The sequence below is a fragment of the Rhamphochromis sp. 'chilingali' genome, assembly GCF_963969265.1.
Source record: "Rhamphochromis sp. 'chilingali' genome assembly, chromosome: 16".
In the NCBI taxonomy this organism is placed as follows: Eukaryota; Metazoa; Chordata; class Actinopteri; order Cichliformes; family Cichlidae; genus Rhamphochromis; species Rhamphochromis sp. 'chilingali'.
Genome location: NC_137943.1, coordinates 16,695,339 through 16,711,534, shown reverse-complemented (window position 1 = coordinate 16,711,534; position 16,196 = coordinate 16,695,339). Strand labels below are relative to the sequence as shown.

The 16,196-nt window shown below is 38.9% G+C and overlaps 2 protein-coding genes across 3 annotated transcripts; both read left to right on the top strand.

Moving 5' to 3' along the window:
- The first annotated feature begins 685 nt into the window (after positions 1 to 685).
- kif2c (kinesin family member 2C) lies at positions 686 to 7,091 on the top strand. Of its 2 annotated transcripts, XM_080861842.1 has the most exons (23): positions 686 to 789; positions 971 to 1,051; positions 1,153 to 1,241; positions 1,330 to 1,431; positions 1,968 to 2,016; positions 2,097 to 2,132; positions 2,893 to 3,039; positions 3,327 to 3,449; positions 3,573 to 3,670; positions 3,796 to 3,891; positions 3,997 to 4,051; positions 4,171 to 4,333; positions 4,507 to 4,597; positions 4,715 to 4,778; positions 4,855 to 4,946; positions 5,060 to 5,202; positions 5,343 to 5,556; positions 5,662 to 5,772; positions 5,859 to 5,926; positions 6,040 to 6,118; positions 6,200 to 6,280; positions 6,388 to 6,481; positions 6,906 to 7,091. In XM_080861842.1, the coding sequence occupies exons 2-23, from the start codon at positions 991 to 993 to the stop codon at positions 6,965 to 6,967; spliced, it is 2,118 nt and encodes a 705-aa protein (XP_080717968.1). In that variant the 5' UTR covers positions 686 to 789; positions 971 to 990; the 3' UTR covers positions 6,968 to 7,091. The 2 variants fall into 2 exon arrangements, with proteins under 2 accessions (XP_080717968.1, XP_080717969.1); XM_080861843.1 differs by lacking the exon at positions 2,097 to 2,132 and having other exon boundaries at positions 688 to 789.
- A 1,025-nt stretch (positions 7,092 to 8,116) lies between these two features.
- On the top strand, positions 8,117 to 15,075 carry LOC308383699 (thioredoxin reductase-like selenoprotein T1a; the record flags this gene model as incomplete). The annotated part of the gene is given in 7 exon segments (XM_080861767.1): positions 8,117 to 8,134; positions 8,136 to 8,347; positions 9,139 to 9,249; positions 12,440 to 12,566; positions 14,046 to 14,133; positions 14,270 to 14,436; positions 14,551 to 15,075. Coding segments are annotated over 6 exon segments (681 nt in total). The 3' UTR covers positions 14,395 to 14,436; positions 14,551 to 15,075.
- Positions 15,076 to 16,196: the final 1,121 nt, after the last annotated feature.

Sequence of the window (16,196 nt, the reverse complement as noted above, 5' to 3'; positions counted from 1 at the left end):
GACCAAAGTGGTGATTTTTGGTCATAATGCACACTGAAAACCAAACACAGCATATCAGGACAAACATCTCACAACAATTGCAATGCACAGTGATGGAGGGGTGATGAGTAAGGCTTGGTTTGCAGCCACAGGACTAGGGCAGTCACTAAGTTGATCACGACCTCCTCTGTATTCTAGAGTCAAATGTGAAGCAATGACAAGCTAAAGGTTTGCCAAAATTACAGCATACAGCAGGACAATGATCCCAAACACAGCACCAAATCTACACGAGAATAGCAGAAAAAGAAAAGAACAAATGTGTTGCAATGACCCAGTCAAAGTCCAGATCTCAGCCTGATTAACTGATTAAGTGTGTAAGAAATGCCTGGGGGGGGGGGAATGAACCAAAACAATGTTGTAAATCAAAGGGCTACAACTGATATGTGAGACAGATAAAGTCATGCAGAAATATATTGCTAAAACCATTGCTGGTTGTATAATGATTTTATATCATGTTTATTTTCAGTTTCAGTTAAGGTTTAGAAAATAAAATTTAGTTGAGTTCAGGATAAATATCAGTGACGAGTATTTGGTAACTTTAACTTTAATTCTTAGATTTGCACAACTGTAGCGGTTCTTCCTAACTTGTCCGATGAGTGGCAGTGTAACATCAATTTAAATACCACCTATAAATCCGTAGAAGAAGAACGCCGGACTCTATGAAATGACGAAGACCAATCAGATTCTTAAATACTCGGAAATAACGCCAGTTTAAATTCTGGGCGCTGTTGAGTTTGGTACGGGTGAAAGGTAAGTGTGATTTTTATCTTGAAAGAAACTAAAAACAAACAAATGGAAACAACTGACGGTTTGGTTTTATCAAACTTTACGTTTCCATGAAAAGGCGGCATATTTTCACAGCGACGACAGCACAACTGGTAGAGAATGAGTTGGATACTTAATACGCTAACGTTACCTTCATTATTTTCAGCTTTTTAAGAAGGCGCTATCATGGAGAACAGCCTGTCCCGACTTCTCGTTGGACTCTCTGTCCAGATCAGCCGCAGTGATGGTGAGCTCATGTTGCATTAAATCCGTTCGTATTATGTGTTTTTGTACTTCCCGTGTGCGGTGAGTTTAACTCAGGCATGCTTTTTTATGTACGTGAACTAGGTCGAGTCCATTCGGCCACCGTGAAATCCGTTGACAAGTCCACAGTTATGGTTGAGTGGCATGAGAGGAACATGTGCCGTGGAAAGGGGGTCAGTAATGTCGTAACTGAGGTGATATCAACCAAGTATACATTAACATATCCTATATGCTGAGTCTGCTTCTTCTTCTGTGTTTTAGATTGATCTAAGTGAGTTATGTATACTCAATCCAGAGGTTTTGGACCCTATAAATTCAATCACAAGCTCAACTCCTGACCCACCGACTCGTGTTCCAGAAAAGGTAAGTGCTAGCCTACATTGTTTTTTCTCATAATTTATTACATTAACCTTGCTGTCAGTCACCAGATGACAGCAAGGTTAGATGATCCTGCTTCCTTGTGTAGCCTCTCCTGTGACATTAAGTTGACCCTTATTTCAGGTAAGGGTGCATGTGAGTTGAATTTGAATGTTCAGTAGAAGCCTTATGCTGTATGAGGTGTAATCCAAAAGGAACTCAACTGTAGTTGTAAATGAACACTTCCTGTGAGCAAACCTGAAGCAATGCTCTACTCCACACGTTGATGACCTTAAGACAGTGGATTAATTCAAATTGAGCATTTTTGTTTGTTTTATAAGTGATAAACGCCAGATGATTTTTAAATACATCATCTGGATTTAAAAATCTCCCCCTGCTTTTATACTGTTTGATGTAACTACATACAGAATGATCTTCTAATAACTTATATTACACATAAGTACACGGTGCTTCTTATGAGGGAGTTAAGTGGCTGACTGGACTGAGCATTATACAGTTTTCTTTCTGTTTTTATTCTGTAGAAATACGAGGGTCGACTGCGCTCCTCTAGGATTCCTGCACCTGCCTCCTGTATGTAAATATTGATTCTCTGTGTGTGTCAGGTGTAAATGTTAAGTACTCTTGCCTAATGGCTTCTTTCCTTCCAAAAGCTTCTACTACGGCAGTCACAAGAACTGAAGAGTCAGGTCGGCACGGCGTGCATGTTTTTTGTTAAAGCAAATCTGTCCTGTTTTGGTTATGGGTGCAAGGGCGAGGAGTGACAGTCCTGCAAGAGCTGACCTCTGCTCCCAGATTTTAGATGTACATTAGATTAATAATAACGCACAAGGGATGCAAATCAAACACACTTAGGTGTTGGGTGATTGTATATGCATATGCAGCAATGGGGTTTTTTTTGTTTGTTTGTTTTGGGGGGGGGGGGGTTGTTTTTTTTTTGTTTTTGTTTTTTTTTGTCTCTTCGTCCTTAAATTCTGCCTGTTGAGAAATAAGATCGTGCTATAAAAAGGACCGCTGATTGTTATCACTGGTTGATCAGTTCATTGGAGAATAAACAGTGCATGTACAGTGGCCTCTAAGTCCTTTTTTTAGGACTTAGAACCGTTTTAATGACCAGCACATTAGTGTTTTCATATCTTTGTTATTCACTTAAAACACACTTTTCTACCACTGTGGATGTCTAATTTGGTTGTTCTGTTTTTAGAAAAATAAGTGGTGAATTTACTGTTGGTGTCACTTGTGTTTTGCCACACAGCCTCGTACAGCTTTTTTTTTTTTTTTTTCTTCTTCTTCTTCTTCTTCTCCTTCTCCTTCTCCTCCTCCTCCTCCTTCTCCTCCATTATACCAGTAGTGGCTGTCTTAATCCAGATCAATAATGCTGGTAATAATCAGTCTGAATTGCATAAACGCATATTTCAGCAGTTTGACTTGGTTTTGTGTCACTTTCAGTTGCTACTCGGTCCCAGGCTCGGCAGACGTGTATGTTTCAGGCTCCAGGTTCTGTTCAAGGACCAGTCTCAGCTATAGAATCCTTTTCAGCTAACCCAGAAACCATACATCCCGAGCCCCCACCATCACCAGTCCTCAAAAACTCTGGTTGGTTGTGATTTACTTATTCATTTAAAACAGAAAACAAAAAGATTTTTTTAAAATGCATAACGCATTTTAAAAAAATCATAACAGAGCCACATCCGTTTCATTTAACAACATGTTGTTGTTGGTGACCATGCCATATTCATTTGGTTATCTGCAGGGTACAAAGTCATATCATGTACCTGTTAAAATGTATTTGAATAAGTTTCTGAGTACTTTAAATGTATGAAGAAATATTTTGGTCTTTTCCTTCTGTTAAATCTGAATTATATTTGTTTTTTGTCATCTAGTAATTCCGAATCAGCAGCGTAAAAAGAATGATACACAACCAGCGACTTTGCAGCCTTTTGTTCCTGAGGCCATAAAGCAAAATGATGAACCTGAGAAAATGCCTCCTCCATCCACAGTTAAAGGTATGTAACCTTACCATTTTATTGGTATTAGGTGTTAACATCTCATTTATTTATTTATTTCAGTGTGTGTGTGTGTGTGTGTATTCAGTGTGTATATTGTTTGTTTGGTTTTTCACGTTTCAGGCAGGAGGAAATCTGTGGCTCCCGTGGAGTTGAACAAAGGCAATAAAAGGCTCTCTTGTGTTGTAAAGCCCCCAGATATGCAAACCAAGAGGGGAAAGGTGAAAGATTTCTTCAACCATTTTTATTATTATTATTATTTTTTTTTTTTATGTAAATTGTTTTAAACATGAGCAAAACTACTCCTCATTTTGTTACAGTACCTTTTGTTTGCTTGTCTTTATAGTTTCTGGAAGGTTCCCGGCCCAACCAGAAGTTCTTTGAGATGATTCAGGATTTCAGAGCGACTTTGGAAATCACACCCTTATCAACTACTGAAACGGTAGGTTTGAACATGGACTTACAATGTTCCATCCAGAAAGTTTTATTGTAGCTTTGCAAACTGTAGCACAGTCATTTCTCTGCACATCTCTTGCCTTTTTTTAAGATTGAGCCCCAAAGGATTTGTGTGTGTGTTCGCAAGCGGCCCTTTAACAAGCAGGGTAGGTCAGGAATAATTTGTAGATTCTCTATTCTATCATCTGAATATAAAGGAGTAATTGAGGGAGAGAAAACAGTTGCCATGTTTATACACTAACTCCGATACTCTTGTGTATTGTAGAGATTAATAAAAAGGAGATTGATGTGGTGTCTGTACCTGGGAAAGGTGCGTTACTGGTCCATGAGCCAAAACACAAGGTGGACCTCACCAAGTACTTGGACAATCAAGTCTTCCACTTTGACTACTCCTTTGATGAGACCGCCACCAATGAACTTGTCTACAAGTAACTACCTAATTTTTCCTTTAAGCCAACAGTGGCTCTGATTGTACATTTTCTAACTTAGCTTTTTCAACTGGGACATTAACCAGTACAATGGAGACTTGATGTATACTTTTATACATGCTGTAATTTTCCTGTTAATGTTATGATGACTAAAATTCTGATTTTCCTTTTAGGTTCACAGCTAAACCTTTAGTCCAGTCCATTTTTGAAGGTGGTATGGCAACATGTTTTGCCTATGGCCAGACAGGAAGTGGTAAGACTCATGTAAGTCTCCACTTGATCTAAGATTTTGAGGGTTTTTTGTTTTGTTTTTTTTGGGGGGGGTTTGAAGCACAATTTTGCAAATGTGGAATTTATTCAAAGTCTTTATTTGATTTTAAGACAATGGGAGGTGATTTCACAGGAAAGCAGCAGAACAGTGCTAAAGGCATCTACGCATTAGCAGGTAGGACCTTAAATGAAACAACTGGATTTTGTACAAAAAACAGACTTTGTCATAATTTGAGTCTATTCACTTCTAGCCCAGGATGTTTTTGCCTACCTCCACCACAGGAGGTATGCTAATTTGGATCTCTCTGCCTACGTCAGCTTCTTTGAGATTTACAACGGCAAGGTAGGAAGACGTGAAGGGAACACCCTTCACTCAGAAGATATCTATTGAATCCACGTGTTCAATTAATCCATATAGCAAACTAGACCTTTATTTATTTATTTATTTTTATTTAGGTGTATGACCTGCTGCATAAGAAGGCCAAGCTGCGTGTTTTGGAAGATGAACGACAACAGGTTCAGGTGGTCGGCCTCGAAGAGGTCTATGTGACCTCAGCAGAGGAGGTCATCAAGATGATACAGATTGGCAGTTCATGCAGGTAGTTTAGTATCAAGAATGTGTTTGATGTTTCCTTGTGCATTTTTCTTTGTGGCTGAAAGGGCACAAAAACGTATTAATTACCCATTAGTGTACCGTAGGTAGGCAAACTCTAAGTTAGAATCTCACTGTCTTTTCCAGAACGTCGGGCCAAACCTCAGCCAATGCCAACTCATCCCGCTCTCATGCAATCCTTCAAATTGTTCTTCGGCGCAATGACCGTGCTACCACGCTGCACGGCAAGTTTTCACTGATCGATTTGGCTGGCAATGAGCGTGGTACAGATGTCAGCAGCAATGACCGGAGTACTTTAGTTGAGACTGCCGAGATCAACCGCAGCCTTCTGGCTCTCAAGGTAAGCGATGGCTGATTAAAAGGCAGAAGTACTCTGTTTTCTCTCCATTAAATATGTATGCACAGCAACTCAAAACGCTGGTGTTTCCTCTCTTGTATCCTGTAGGAGTGTATCCGTTCACTGGGAAAGAACAGTGATCACATTCCTTTCCGAATGAGCACTTTGACCAAAGTCCTCAGGGATTCTTTCATTGGAGAGAAGTCCAGGACCTGCATGGTATGTTACCACACCAAATTTGACTTCCTCTCAGCATTGGATATTTTGAAATCCACATCAAATAAAATTTTTTCTTTGTTTCACAGATTGCTATGGTGTCTCCAGGTATGACCTCATGTGAATATACAATGAACACATTGCGCTATGCTGACAGGTATGTATTTAGCATATGAAGCTCTGAATCTGTGGGCTTGTTTTTTTTTTTTTTTTCTAATGGGAATTCTCAGTCGCCTTATTGTATGATGAAGCTTGAAACATTTTCTGCAGAGTGAAGGAACTTAATGGCAATTCCAAAGCCAGTGAAGCACCTAAGACACAGGAGCCAATGAATAGCTCCTCAGAAGAGGTAAGCTTGCACAGCATGAATCCAGTTATAACCTGTGTGGAAGTTTCTCAGATTTAACTTGTCACTCTTTTTGTGATGTAGGAATCAGTTTTGGATACCGGTGTGTATGATGCCATATCTCAGGTGGCTGAGCTGGAGGAGAAAGTTTATTCAGAGCTCAAGGTAGAGTTTTCCTAACTTTGTATGTTTTTTCCCAGGATTCAAGTTACAATGTCATTTTATTTTTTTAAATTAGTAATTTCGCCTATTTTTTATTTTTTTCTACTCAGAGGGGAGGTGACCTCGTACAAGAAATGGGCCAAATCTCATACAACATCGAGGAAGGACTCTCCAATCTGGTTGATCATTCCAAAAAGTTATTGGGTTTGTACCAACCAAAATATTGCTTGATTTGTTTTGTTAATGTAATGTACTAAATCTGCTTGCTCATTACACAAAACTTTACCCCTTCTAACACAGCTCCAGCCTTTTTTCTTTTGTTTTTTTGTTTTAAATAAAGGTGTAGACTCTGTCTTAAAATTCTATTCTTTTTAATGGCCACCAGGGGGCAATACCTAGGGCTTGTAAAAAGAATTTTGTTACTATAGAAAGAAAAACCGTTTCCAAATGTGACCTCTCTAAACACTTTCCTGCTGTATTTAGTCATTATTTTCAGGGTGAGATTGGGAGAAAAATGCATAGATGCCAAACAGTCATCTTGTTTTGTCAAAATTAAATGTATAGCCTGACAAAGGATTAAGAAAGGATTTACTTTGGTGTGCTTTACATTCATTTGTTTCATCCACAGAGACAGTGATGGCTTTGCAGTCTGCTGTGGATCAGGAGCGATCAGCGAGGCTGAATCACTAAATCAAGCAGAAAACCTTCTCTTCTGAGTAACGAGCTGTTTTATTAGAAAATTGTGTTTTGTTCTTACTATATTTGTTTCATTGTATTAACTTCTGTGTATTCAATAAAATGTTTTTGAACACTATTCATTAAATATGTGATTTTATATTTTAGGCAGACAGCTCATTTCTAGTGCAGAATTGGATACATGTACATTAAAAAATCGAGACAAGTTTTGGAGGGCTCATTCTTGATGGAATTGGTCATTGAAGTTGTCTATGCACCTCATTAAATAAATTATACCACCACTAAGAATGCAGTATGATTTCTTTTCTGCATCATAGGTGAACATAGTTCACCTCTTTCAAAACTATGATTCAGATTTGAAATTTCAACAGAATTGATTTATTCTTGGTCAGATGTGGCTCTGTATAAATAATTATAAATAATTGAATGACTAAGTTGATGGTTTCTGGCTTTTTTTGTTTTTTGTAAAAGCAAATAGCTGCTATAGAATATTTTGCTTCCATTATTTGACTTGGCCCCTGTGAGGGAAGGCTAACTTAAAATCAATATAACATTTTGATGGCCCCTATCCTATAATGAGACTTTGATCTCAAAAGGGGGAATGATGGTGCACAATGACTCCATGAATTTTGCCAGTGTAAGTGTTGCTCCATATGGCCTTAGTAGGTATCCGATCAGCTGCAACACTATTATCAAAACACCCACTAAGGAAATATCCCATCTTTAACCTCCTAGGACCTGGCATCCACATATGTGGACATCACATTTTGGGTTATTTAGACCAAAATACTCAATTTTGCTTTACAGGGGCCTGATTTCCACTTACAAGGTTATATACTGCTACTGTTCTATCAAAATTTTAAACGAATATCCTCATATGGGGCTCTTATTTTTCTTAACAAAAATAAGGTAAAGAAAATGTGGTAATTCTTTGGTTTTACGTTCATTGGGCCCCAATATGCCCAAATATCAAAGAGAAATTAAAAATGCATGCCGTAGAAGAGTTCGGGTCTTAGGAGGTTAAGATGGGGTGATCCATGTTGTTATATTTTATTAGCCCAAAGGCTCTGTCAATCAGTTGAACTGCCAGAGCGGGAGGTGGTGCTAAAGATGAAACCAGTACTAGTTAAAACCTGCGATTGGATGAAGAGGAAAAGGAGGGACCAACCAGAAGCGAAATGTACAGATTAACCTGCCTGCGTACGACGGGTTAAGGAAGAGACCGTCGAAGAGGATAGCCATGAAGTGGATACGGTTCTCGCTCCTGGTTTTGGGGGTGTTTTCCCTGTGCTGTGCCACGGCTGGTGACAGCAGCGGCATAAAGAAAATGAAGATGCAGTTTGCCACTGGACCTCTTCTCAGGTTTCAAATCTGGTAAGCAAATGAGCCAAAAAACTGGCGAGTCATTGCACGCTAGCCCCCGGCTAACAGTGTCGCAGGCCTAAAATAAACGCTCGCCGATAGGAGGTTAATTTACCGGATGTTTGTTAGGAAATAACAACGCTCCGGGTTGTTCAAACTGAATAAATAAACAGTTGTCAAAAGCTCTACTGAAATCATTTTCTGGAAGTCGATAATTTTTTGCACTTTTTTCGTAAACATTTGGTGGAAAACATGGCTTCCACTTCCGCTGTTAAACCTTTAATAAACCGTCTACTGTGTGTAGGTTATGTTAATGTGTTATCATTGTTACGCTACGACGACAGGATTTTCCCCCCCCCCCAGATTACAGTAAAATAACTGGTCTGCAGTTATTGTTGGTAAATTTAACATATTGTTTTCGCTGATAGACTTGGAGATTTTAGGCAAATTAGTCCACTAACTACTCTAAATATTAACCTGACCAGGAGGCGGTGTGCTAACCTGAAAACTCTCACTTTGTTTGACGTTTGTGTACGAGGAAAGTATTTTTTTAAGGCCACGTTTGCAATGTAAATAAGCTAGTCACTAAAGCAAACACAGCCCACAAAGGTGAACATGCAGCTTTCATGTATGATAACGCGCTGCTGCCAAGTCACATATAAAACTTTTGAGTAAATGATCAACAGAGAAGTTTAAAATTCAAATCTTCGTGCTAAATCATCAACGTAACCTTTGTTAGCCTGTCCTGTTTTGACTTTAGACTGTGCTCGGCTTTCTAGCAGTGTCCTTGTTTCCCCCCACAGCATTTCCTGAGGATACAAGCGGGTGTTTGAGGAGTACACGCAGGCCTTGTACCAGCGGTACCCAGACATCCGCATTGAAGGGGAGAACTATCTTCCTGTTCCCATGTATCGGTAAGCGAGAGCGAAAGATTGCCTGCCTTGTTACAAGTGGATTACGTCGAGCCTTATTAAAGTGGGCTGAAAGCTCCCTGGGATTAGCCGTGATTTGTCTAAGGAAGTGAAATTCTCAAGCACGAACATATCTGGCCATGGATTGGTGTCTGGTAGTTTTGGTAGACACTGCTTAAACTGCTGTCCTTTTTAAAGATGTTTTGATCCAGTGTCCTAAAATCACTCCAATGAAGAAAATGTCTACAAATCAAATCGAAATGTCAGCAATAGATAAATTGTTAGATGAACTGGGCTAATTTTACTCCAGCTTACTTCATTTTGCATTCCCAAGTTTTAAAGATGTTAAATGGGTACTCTCCGCAGGAAATCCAAACAACTGTGATGCATTCCTTAATTGCTTAAATTTTCAGGCCATGGGGCTGAAGTTGCATACCTTCCTTGGTGTATACAGTACAGGCATGGATGTGATGGTTTCAGCTAAAGTATTTAAATGTAAATTAAGTGGAATGTCATACTATTTTAGTGTTTTAGTTTTATTTGTCACATTTTAAGTTAATGCAGGGTCAGCATTACAGATAAATTTGTTTCACAAGATATAACAGGTCAAAAAGCTACAGACATAGAAGTTTAAAAACTATAAAGATTAAAAAAAAAAAAGAAGAAACAAAAGAAAGAAACAACATAAATGAAGTCAGAAATCTTCTGAAATGTAAATGGGTGGGTGGGGACATGCACTTTTTTTTCCTTCAGTTTTTAAAAATGTATAGCTTTGTTATGGTGTAGGATTATATGACATACGTAATGGTCTATTAGGTATTAGTTAATAGTAATGTAGCCTTAACTTGGGAGGGTAATGAAAAATCTGTTCCAAATGACCAAATCCACCACTTCCCATATTTCTTATAGCCCTTTTCCACTCGTACCTACTAAGATTAGCTCGCCATGGCTCAACTCATTTTCAAGGACTTTCCATTGGGTTGTAGTACCAAGTACTTTGGTACCTAAGCCCCTTTTCCATTAGTACCTACTGGCCATGGATTACCACACCTAGACTTGGATCAACTGGTTTTCTATTACAAAGCAGTGGTACCTAACACACGTGACTGTTGTCATAGCTAGGGATGGGTATCGAAAACCGGTTCTTGTTGAGAACCGGTTCCCACTGTTTAAATTCCTTGGAGTTGTTTGCCATTTTTTTTAAACGATTCCCTTATCGATTCCAGTCGCCCCGAATGACGTCACCACGTTGCGGAGCGTCATTTACCTGGCAGGAAACATGGCGGCTCAAACGCTCAAAAGTTTGATTATACTTTATGAGAACAGATGACAACAGGGCAACTTGCAATACTTGCAAAGTAGAAATTTCATTTAAGGGAGGAAACACTACGAATATGGAAAAGCTCACAAAACACGCGATAACCTTAAATGAATGTCGTGTTTTTAATTCCGCTTCGGACCCAGCAGCAGCGGTAACGTTTGCACGTCCTCTCCCGTTAATGTGGCAGGTAAATAATCAACTAACAGTGCATATTATGTTAGCGCGATCTGCCTTATTACAAAACCTGCCATTACTGCGCATTTAGGTGATCATGATGAGAGAGACAGACAGACAGTCTGGCTCAGATGCTGGCAGTTCTCGCTGCAGTCTACCGTTAACATCTCCTTTCAGGCCAGGATAGACGAATGTCACAGAGCAGTGGCTAAGATTGTGGTAAAAGGCTTGCACCCATTTGCCACAGCAGATTGTAAGTGAATGTGTTTAACTGTAGGCAGGAACATTACTGGATATTCTTGTGTAATTGCTACAGAATAATTTATGTTATACTTTGTTATTGCTACAGAAGAATATTTATTTTATTATTTTACTTTTTTTTTTTTTTTATGTCCTGGGGACCCTGTGACACCCCATTGAAGAGCCGTAGGCTGGATCTCTTAAGATGTCACTGTTGGGTTTGTAAGGCCATGTTACTCCTAAATTTTTATCTTGTTCAAAGAGAAGATATAAAAAGTTCTAAGCTATTCGACCTTAGTGTTCTCCTTTTTTTTTTTTTTTTTTTAAAAAGAATCGAATCGTTAAACAGAATCGAAAATGGAATCGAAATCGTGAAAATCTTATCAATACCCATCCCTAGTCATAGCACCACGTCTGAGCATCCCACGATGTGAACGCTAGACTCTGGAAACACAGCGTTGTTTTTGTAGCAGTTTCTCTCATTTCCAGATTTTGATTTTTGTAAACGAGATAAGTGATGCTACTGACCAGCCAATCGGTGGCATGCAGTCTGATGATGTCACATTTTAGTACCTGCTCGGATCGCTTAGACCCCTGGTCAAGTATTTACTAAAAAAAAGTACCAGGCACTATGACAGGCGTAAATGCATAGTAACTAAAACCAGCATATTAATGATCAAGGAACTGACCTAACAGCCCATTATTCAATCAGTGGGCTGGTTTCAGTTATAATGCAATGCAATGCACTGTTTATAAGGTTGGGGAAACCTGCAGTCAGCTGAGACTGAAGAAGTCACTTGGATGAGTGATGAAATGTTTCTCCCACTGAAAACACTACATCCAGATGAACAGAATCAACTTTTTGGGATTTACTTACCTGGATGATTGAGCATGCATCAAGACTTGCATCAGAACATTAGGTATTTAGCTAAACCAACAAGTCCATCTGTACAACAATCAGCACTGTGACTTATGATAATAAAGTTCAAAAGAGAACTTATAAATAACACATGAAATCTTTCTCATTGTATTCTAGTTGCTATGGAACAGTTTCTTTGTGTTTACCGTTTTAGATGGACTATAACTTGGTTTCTGAATAATTAGTCTGTGGCATTTTGAGGAATCATTGCCTGGAGAATTGGATTGTATTTGTATTACATGTGAGATGTATTTGTGTAGCAGTCCCAGGTGTTGTAGTTAAGGTGTGGTGTTACTGAGACTCTTAGGTATTTTTCTGGGCTTCTAATGAATACACACGAGAAAAGCTGTGCAAAAGAAATGGAGATGGTATCAAGCCCCCTCAGAGTCTTTAACCATTGTTTTCAATGTCTCACAATGTAAAACTAAAGATTTTGGAGAGATTTTACTTCAGTAACAAGCTCTGTCTGCTTTATGCTATCACGTATAAGAGCTGTATTCAAATCCATATCTAAACATATTTTTGTTTTGTTTCCACAGACACGTTGCTTCCTTCCTGTCTGTTTTCAAACTGCTGGTGATTGGGCTGATTATCATCGGCAGGGACCCATTCGCTCTCTTTGGTATGCAAGCCCCCGGAATGTGGGAATGGGGCCAAGGAAATAAGGTAAGGTTTCCTGGAATCAAAACTGTGTCCTTATGGGAACGTTTTTACTGTAGTGTTTTTATGTGTAACAGCGTGTTAGACGGCAGACTCTGGCTTTTCAGTAGATGGAGCTGCACGTTGTTTTGGCAAGTTATTGCAGATAGCACAGGCGTGGGTAGCATGTAGAAATGAAGAAAGGTGGGCTCTAGTTTCCGTTTACTTACAGGCTGCCAAGTACAACTAAAACCCGCAGGATTTCATTAGCTCTTCATTTGGTGGCTTCTGGTTGTTTTGTTAAGTATTGTTTGGCTTGGATTTGTTATCCCCAGGGTTAGAGACCTGGCAAATCCCAAAAGCCTTCCTGCAATAATGGTCGTTCTTGCATTTTAACAGAAGGCTGAAAAAGATTAAAAACTATTTTTGTGCCATTGAAACCCAAGCGCATAACAGCAACTCTTGCCTTTAAATACACAATAAAGACTTATTCATTTTGGTTTGGGCTGGTTTTGCTAGTGAATTTGTTCTTTTAAAATTGCTTCTAAGCCACATATGTTTGATAACAAAGACTATCTTAAGTTTTTCTTCCACTGAGTATGTGTTTGATTTTAAAGCTGCTTTTGGTATATGCATGGAATCCTTTCGCATGATATTTAACATGAATCTAGACTGCTATCACTAAATCAGCTGGCTTGAGAGCAGAAATCTGGTTTTAATGACTGTGCCAGGCCCTGTCATTTGTTGTTGTGTAATCCTACTGCACTGTAATCTCATCAGCCAATATGGGGAGAGCTGCTCAAGAGTGTGCGTCAAAAACAGGCATGCACAACTCTGTCAGTCCCTGTCATGCGAACTGCAGACGGGTAACAAATAAAACAAAACTTAGACCTGCAGTAAAGTCTTAACGGCATAACTGCAGGAGCCCATATGTTACTTGGATTTAAAATGTATTTATTTTGAGAAATAGCCATATACTTCACAATGTTAACATATTAGCAAGTGTTACTCCACTGAGAGTGACTACTGAATTGCACTAACGTAGCGGTCCCCAACCCTCGGACCGGTGCCGGTCCGTGAGTCGTTTGGTACCGGGCCGCGAGAGTTGAGGCTCAGGTGTGAAATGTATGGTTTTCAGGATTTTTATCGGTTTTCAGCGTCATTTTGTTATCGTTTTTATCATTAACTCGGTTTTCCTGGATGTTTTCACGTGTGTTATGAATAAATCTTCTTTTTTTTCGGTACCGGTACTAGTTTTATTTTGTTGTAGTTATCCGCGACACCTTAAAGGCCGGTCCGTGAAAATATTGTCGGGCATAAACCGGTCCGTGGCGCAAAAAAAGGTTGGGGACCGCTACACTAACGGATGGCATGAACGTCATATTTTAAAGCAGCTACATGCTAACCTGTTACTACACTTTTATCCTGTGGGGTTTTTGTTCTAATTTCTGCTCACTGAACATTGCAGACTCTGTTTAAATAAAAGAAATCTTTCCTCTCCATCAGATTTATGCCTGCATGATGGTGTTCTTCCTCAGCAACATGATTGAAAACCAGTTAATGTCAACAGGAGCGTTTGAAATCACATTAAATGGTGAGTGTTATTCTAGCACGTACTTAGTGCCCAGTGGATTTGACTTTATTTAATTTTTCTTGCAATAACATTCATAAACTTGAGATGATGGAACAAAATCTAGCCCACAAATTAAAATGAAAATATTCTTTTATAGATGTACCAGTGTGGTCCAAATTGGAGTCAGGTCACCTGCCCTCCATGCAGCAGCTTGTGCAAATCCTGGATAATGAAATGAAGATGAACATTCACATGAACGCAAGGCACCACCACCATTCATAACCTTACTGTTCAATTCCTAGCTGAAGCTAAAAGCCCATCCATGTAAGTACAGTCGTGTGACAAAGACTTTTTTTGTTTGTTTGTTTTGGAGTCACTTCTACTAAAGTGAAGGTTTATGCTTTTTAATTTGGCCTGCTCCTTTCTCTGCCCTTCTAGGTCTGAGGTGGGTTTCTCACTGGGCTGTGAGGTGATGTTTATGAACGTCTGCGCTGAAGGCAGGAACACTGCTAGCACAGACTGGATGTCCCCATCACTCTTCACTGCGCCCCTTAGAGATGACCCGCCCCTGACGCCAGAGTGGGATCCATGGCAACAGTGCTGGCCATTTTGTCATTTTCTTGTACTATTCATACTACTACAGAGTTCATCCAGGTGATATTAGTGAGCCCATAAGGAGAGAGTTAACATTGGTTCTTGTAGTCTTTAACTATTTGAATATAATTTGATCTCTGTGGGGAAAAAAAGAAACAATGTGTCATTTGTACCACTGAGCCAAATGTAGAAATTTGTTTATCAAGTAGTTTACCGTGTAGAAATTTGCAGCACTTAAAAGTCTGTCATCACTGTTGTGAAAATAACATTGGGAACCTGTTGGTATGATTTCTGAATTTTTATATTTACAAACCTTGGAGGAAACTAAGAAGATTAATAAAACATATTGTTAACTATTTAACTCTGAAACTGCGGTGTGGTGTTGAGTTGACATACTAACGCATCTGTTGTCATCAGGCTTATAATTTACTGTGGGTATACTATGCAATGGTATGAAATATCTGGAGTAACAACCTGATTATCTAATCTTTGGGAAGCTCTACACTGATTTTATATTACAAGGCAAAAGAGAGGAGAAATTAAAAAACAAAAAAAACAACTACAAGACCAGCCTAAAAGAAATAAAGTGGTTAATGTGCAACAGATGACTTTATTTAGACAAGGAGTAATGAAAGTCATTTATTGGGTTAATTGTATAATACCTTTACTTGATATTCTCTTTGTGAAACTGGGCTCCATTTAAATTGAATTTAAAATAAAGGTAAGTCTGGCCTTAAAAATGAGAAAATACTGATTCAGCCAAGCATGCTATAAGGATTATCTCTATATATCGACATGCTGGCACTCGGGTGCTAGTACATAAAATGGTTGTTGTTTTTTTGTTTTTTCCTTTCGTTTTCTGGTAACTAAAGTCAAAAAAATGAGACATGCAAAATGTTTTTCCAGCTTTGCTTTTTTTTTTTTTTTTTTTTCAGTCACTGTCATCATGTTCCAATATTACATATACATCAACAATCCTGAAGGCACTTGAGGATGAAGGCTTTGTCACTGTCATTCATCATTACATCGTCACTGACTTTCAGGAGCCTTTGAGCAGTAACCTGTAAGTGATGGGCTGGTGTAGTCTTAAGTTTTTGGGGATGTAAGGGCGTCGTCAGGTACTGGTGAAGATGCTGAATTGCTGCGTGGATCCTGATTTTGGCTGCCAATGCCAGCAGCTCGTCTTTAGAGAGCGATGAACCTGAAGTATGCACGTATTCACCCTAATCAAAGATTTTTCACGTTAATGAAGCACTTTAGCATTTGTTACAGTCATTTTGCAAATCATTTAAACCCTCTGTGTAGTTAAATGTTAAAATATTTGCTTTCATAAAGAAAGACATCAGAAAACTGGTAGTAATGCATACCCATATCCAAACTTTTAGACTTATTCCAGTGTCATACTCAAAATGAACATATTTTCCAATTTTTGTTTTTCCATTTTAGCCCTTATGTTTTGTCATATGTTTAATTCTATAAAATAGCCAGTT

Excerpts from the sequence above, each read along its gene's own strand:
- kif2c (XM_080861842.1), top strand. The coding sequence starts at position 991 with ATGGAGAACAGCCTGTCCCGACTTCTCGTTGGACTCTCTGTCCAGATC. Across the intron at positions 2,133-2,892 it reads CACAAGAACTGAAGAGTCAG|TTGCTACTCGGTCCCAGGCT; the intron begins GTCGGCACGGCG and ends TGTCACTTTCAG. Across the intron at positions 3,671-3,795 it reads TGCAAACCAAGAGGGGAAAG|TTTCTGGAAGGTTCCCGGCC; the intron begins GTGAAAGATTTC and ends TTGTCTTTATAG.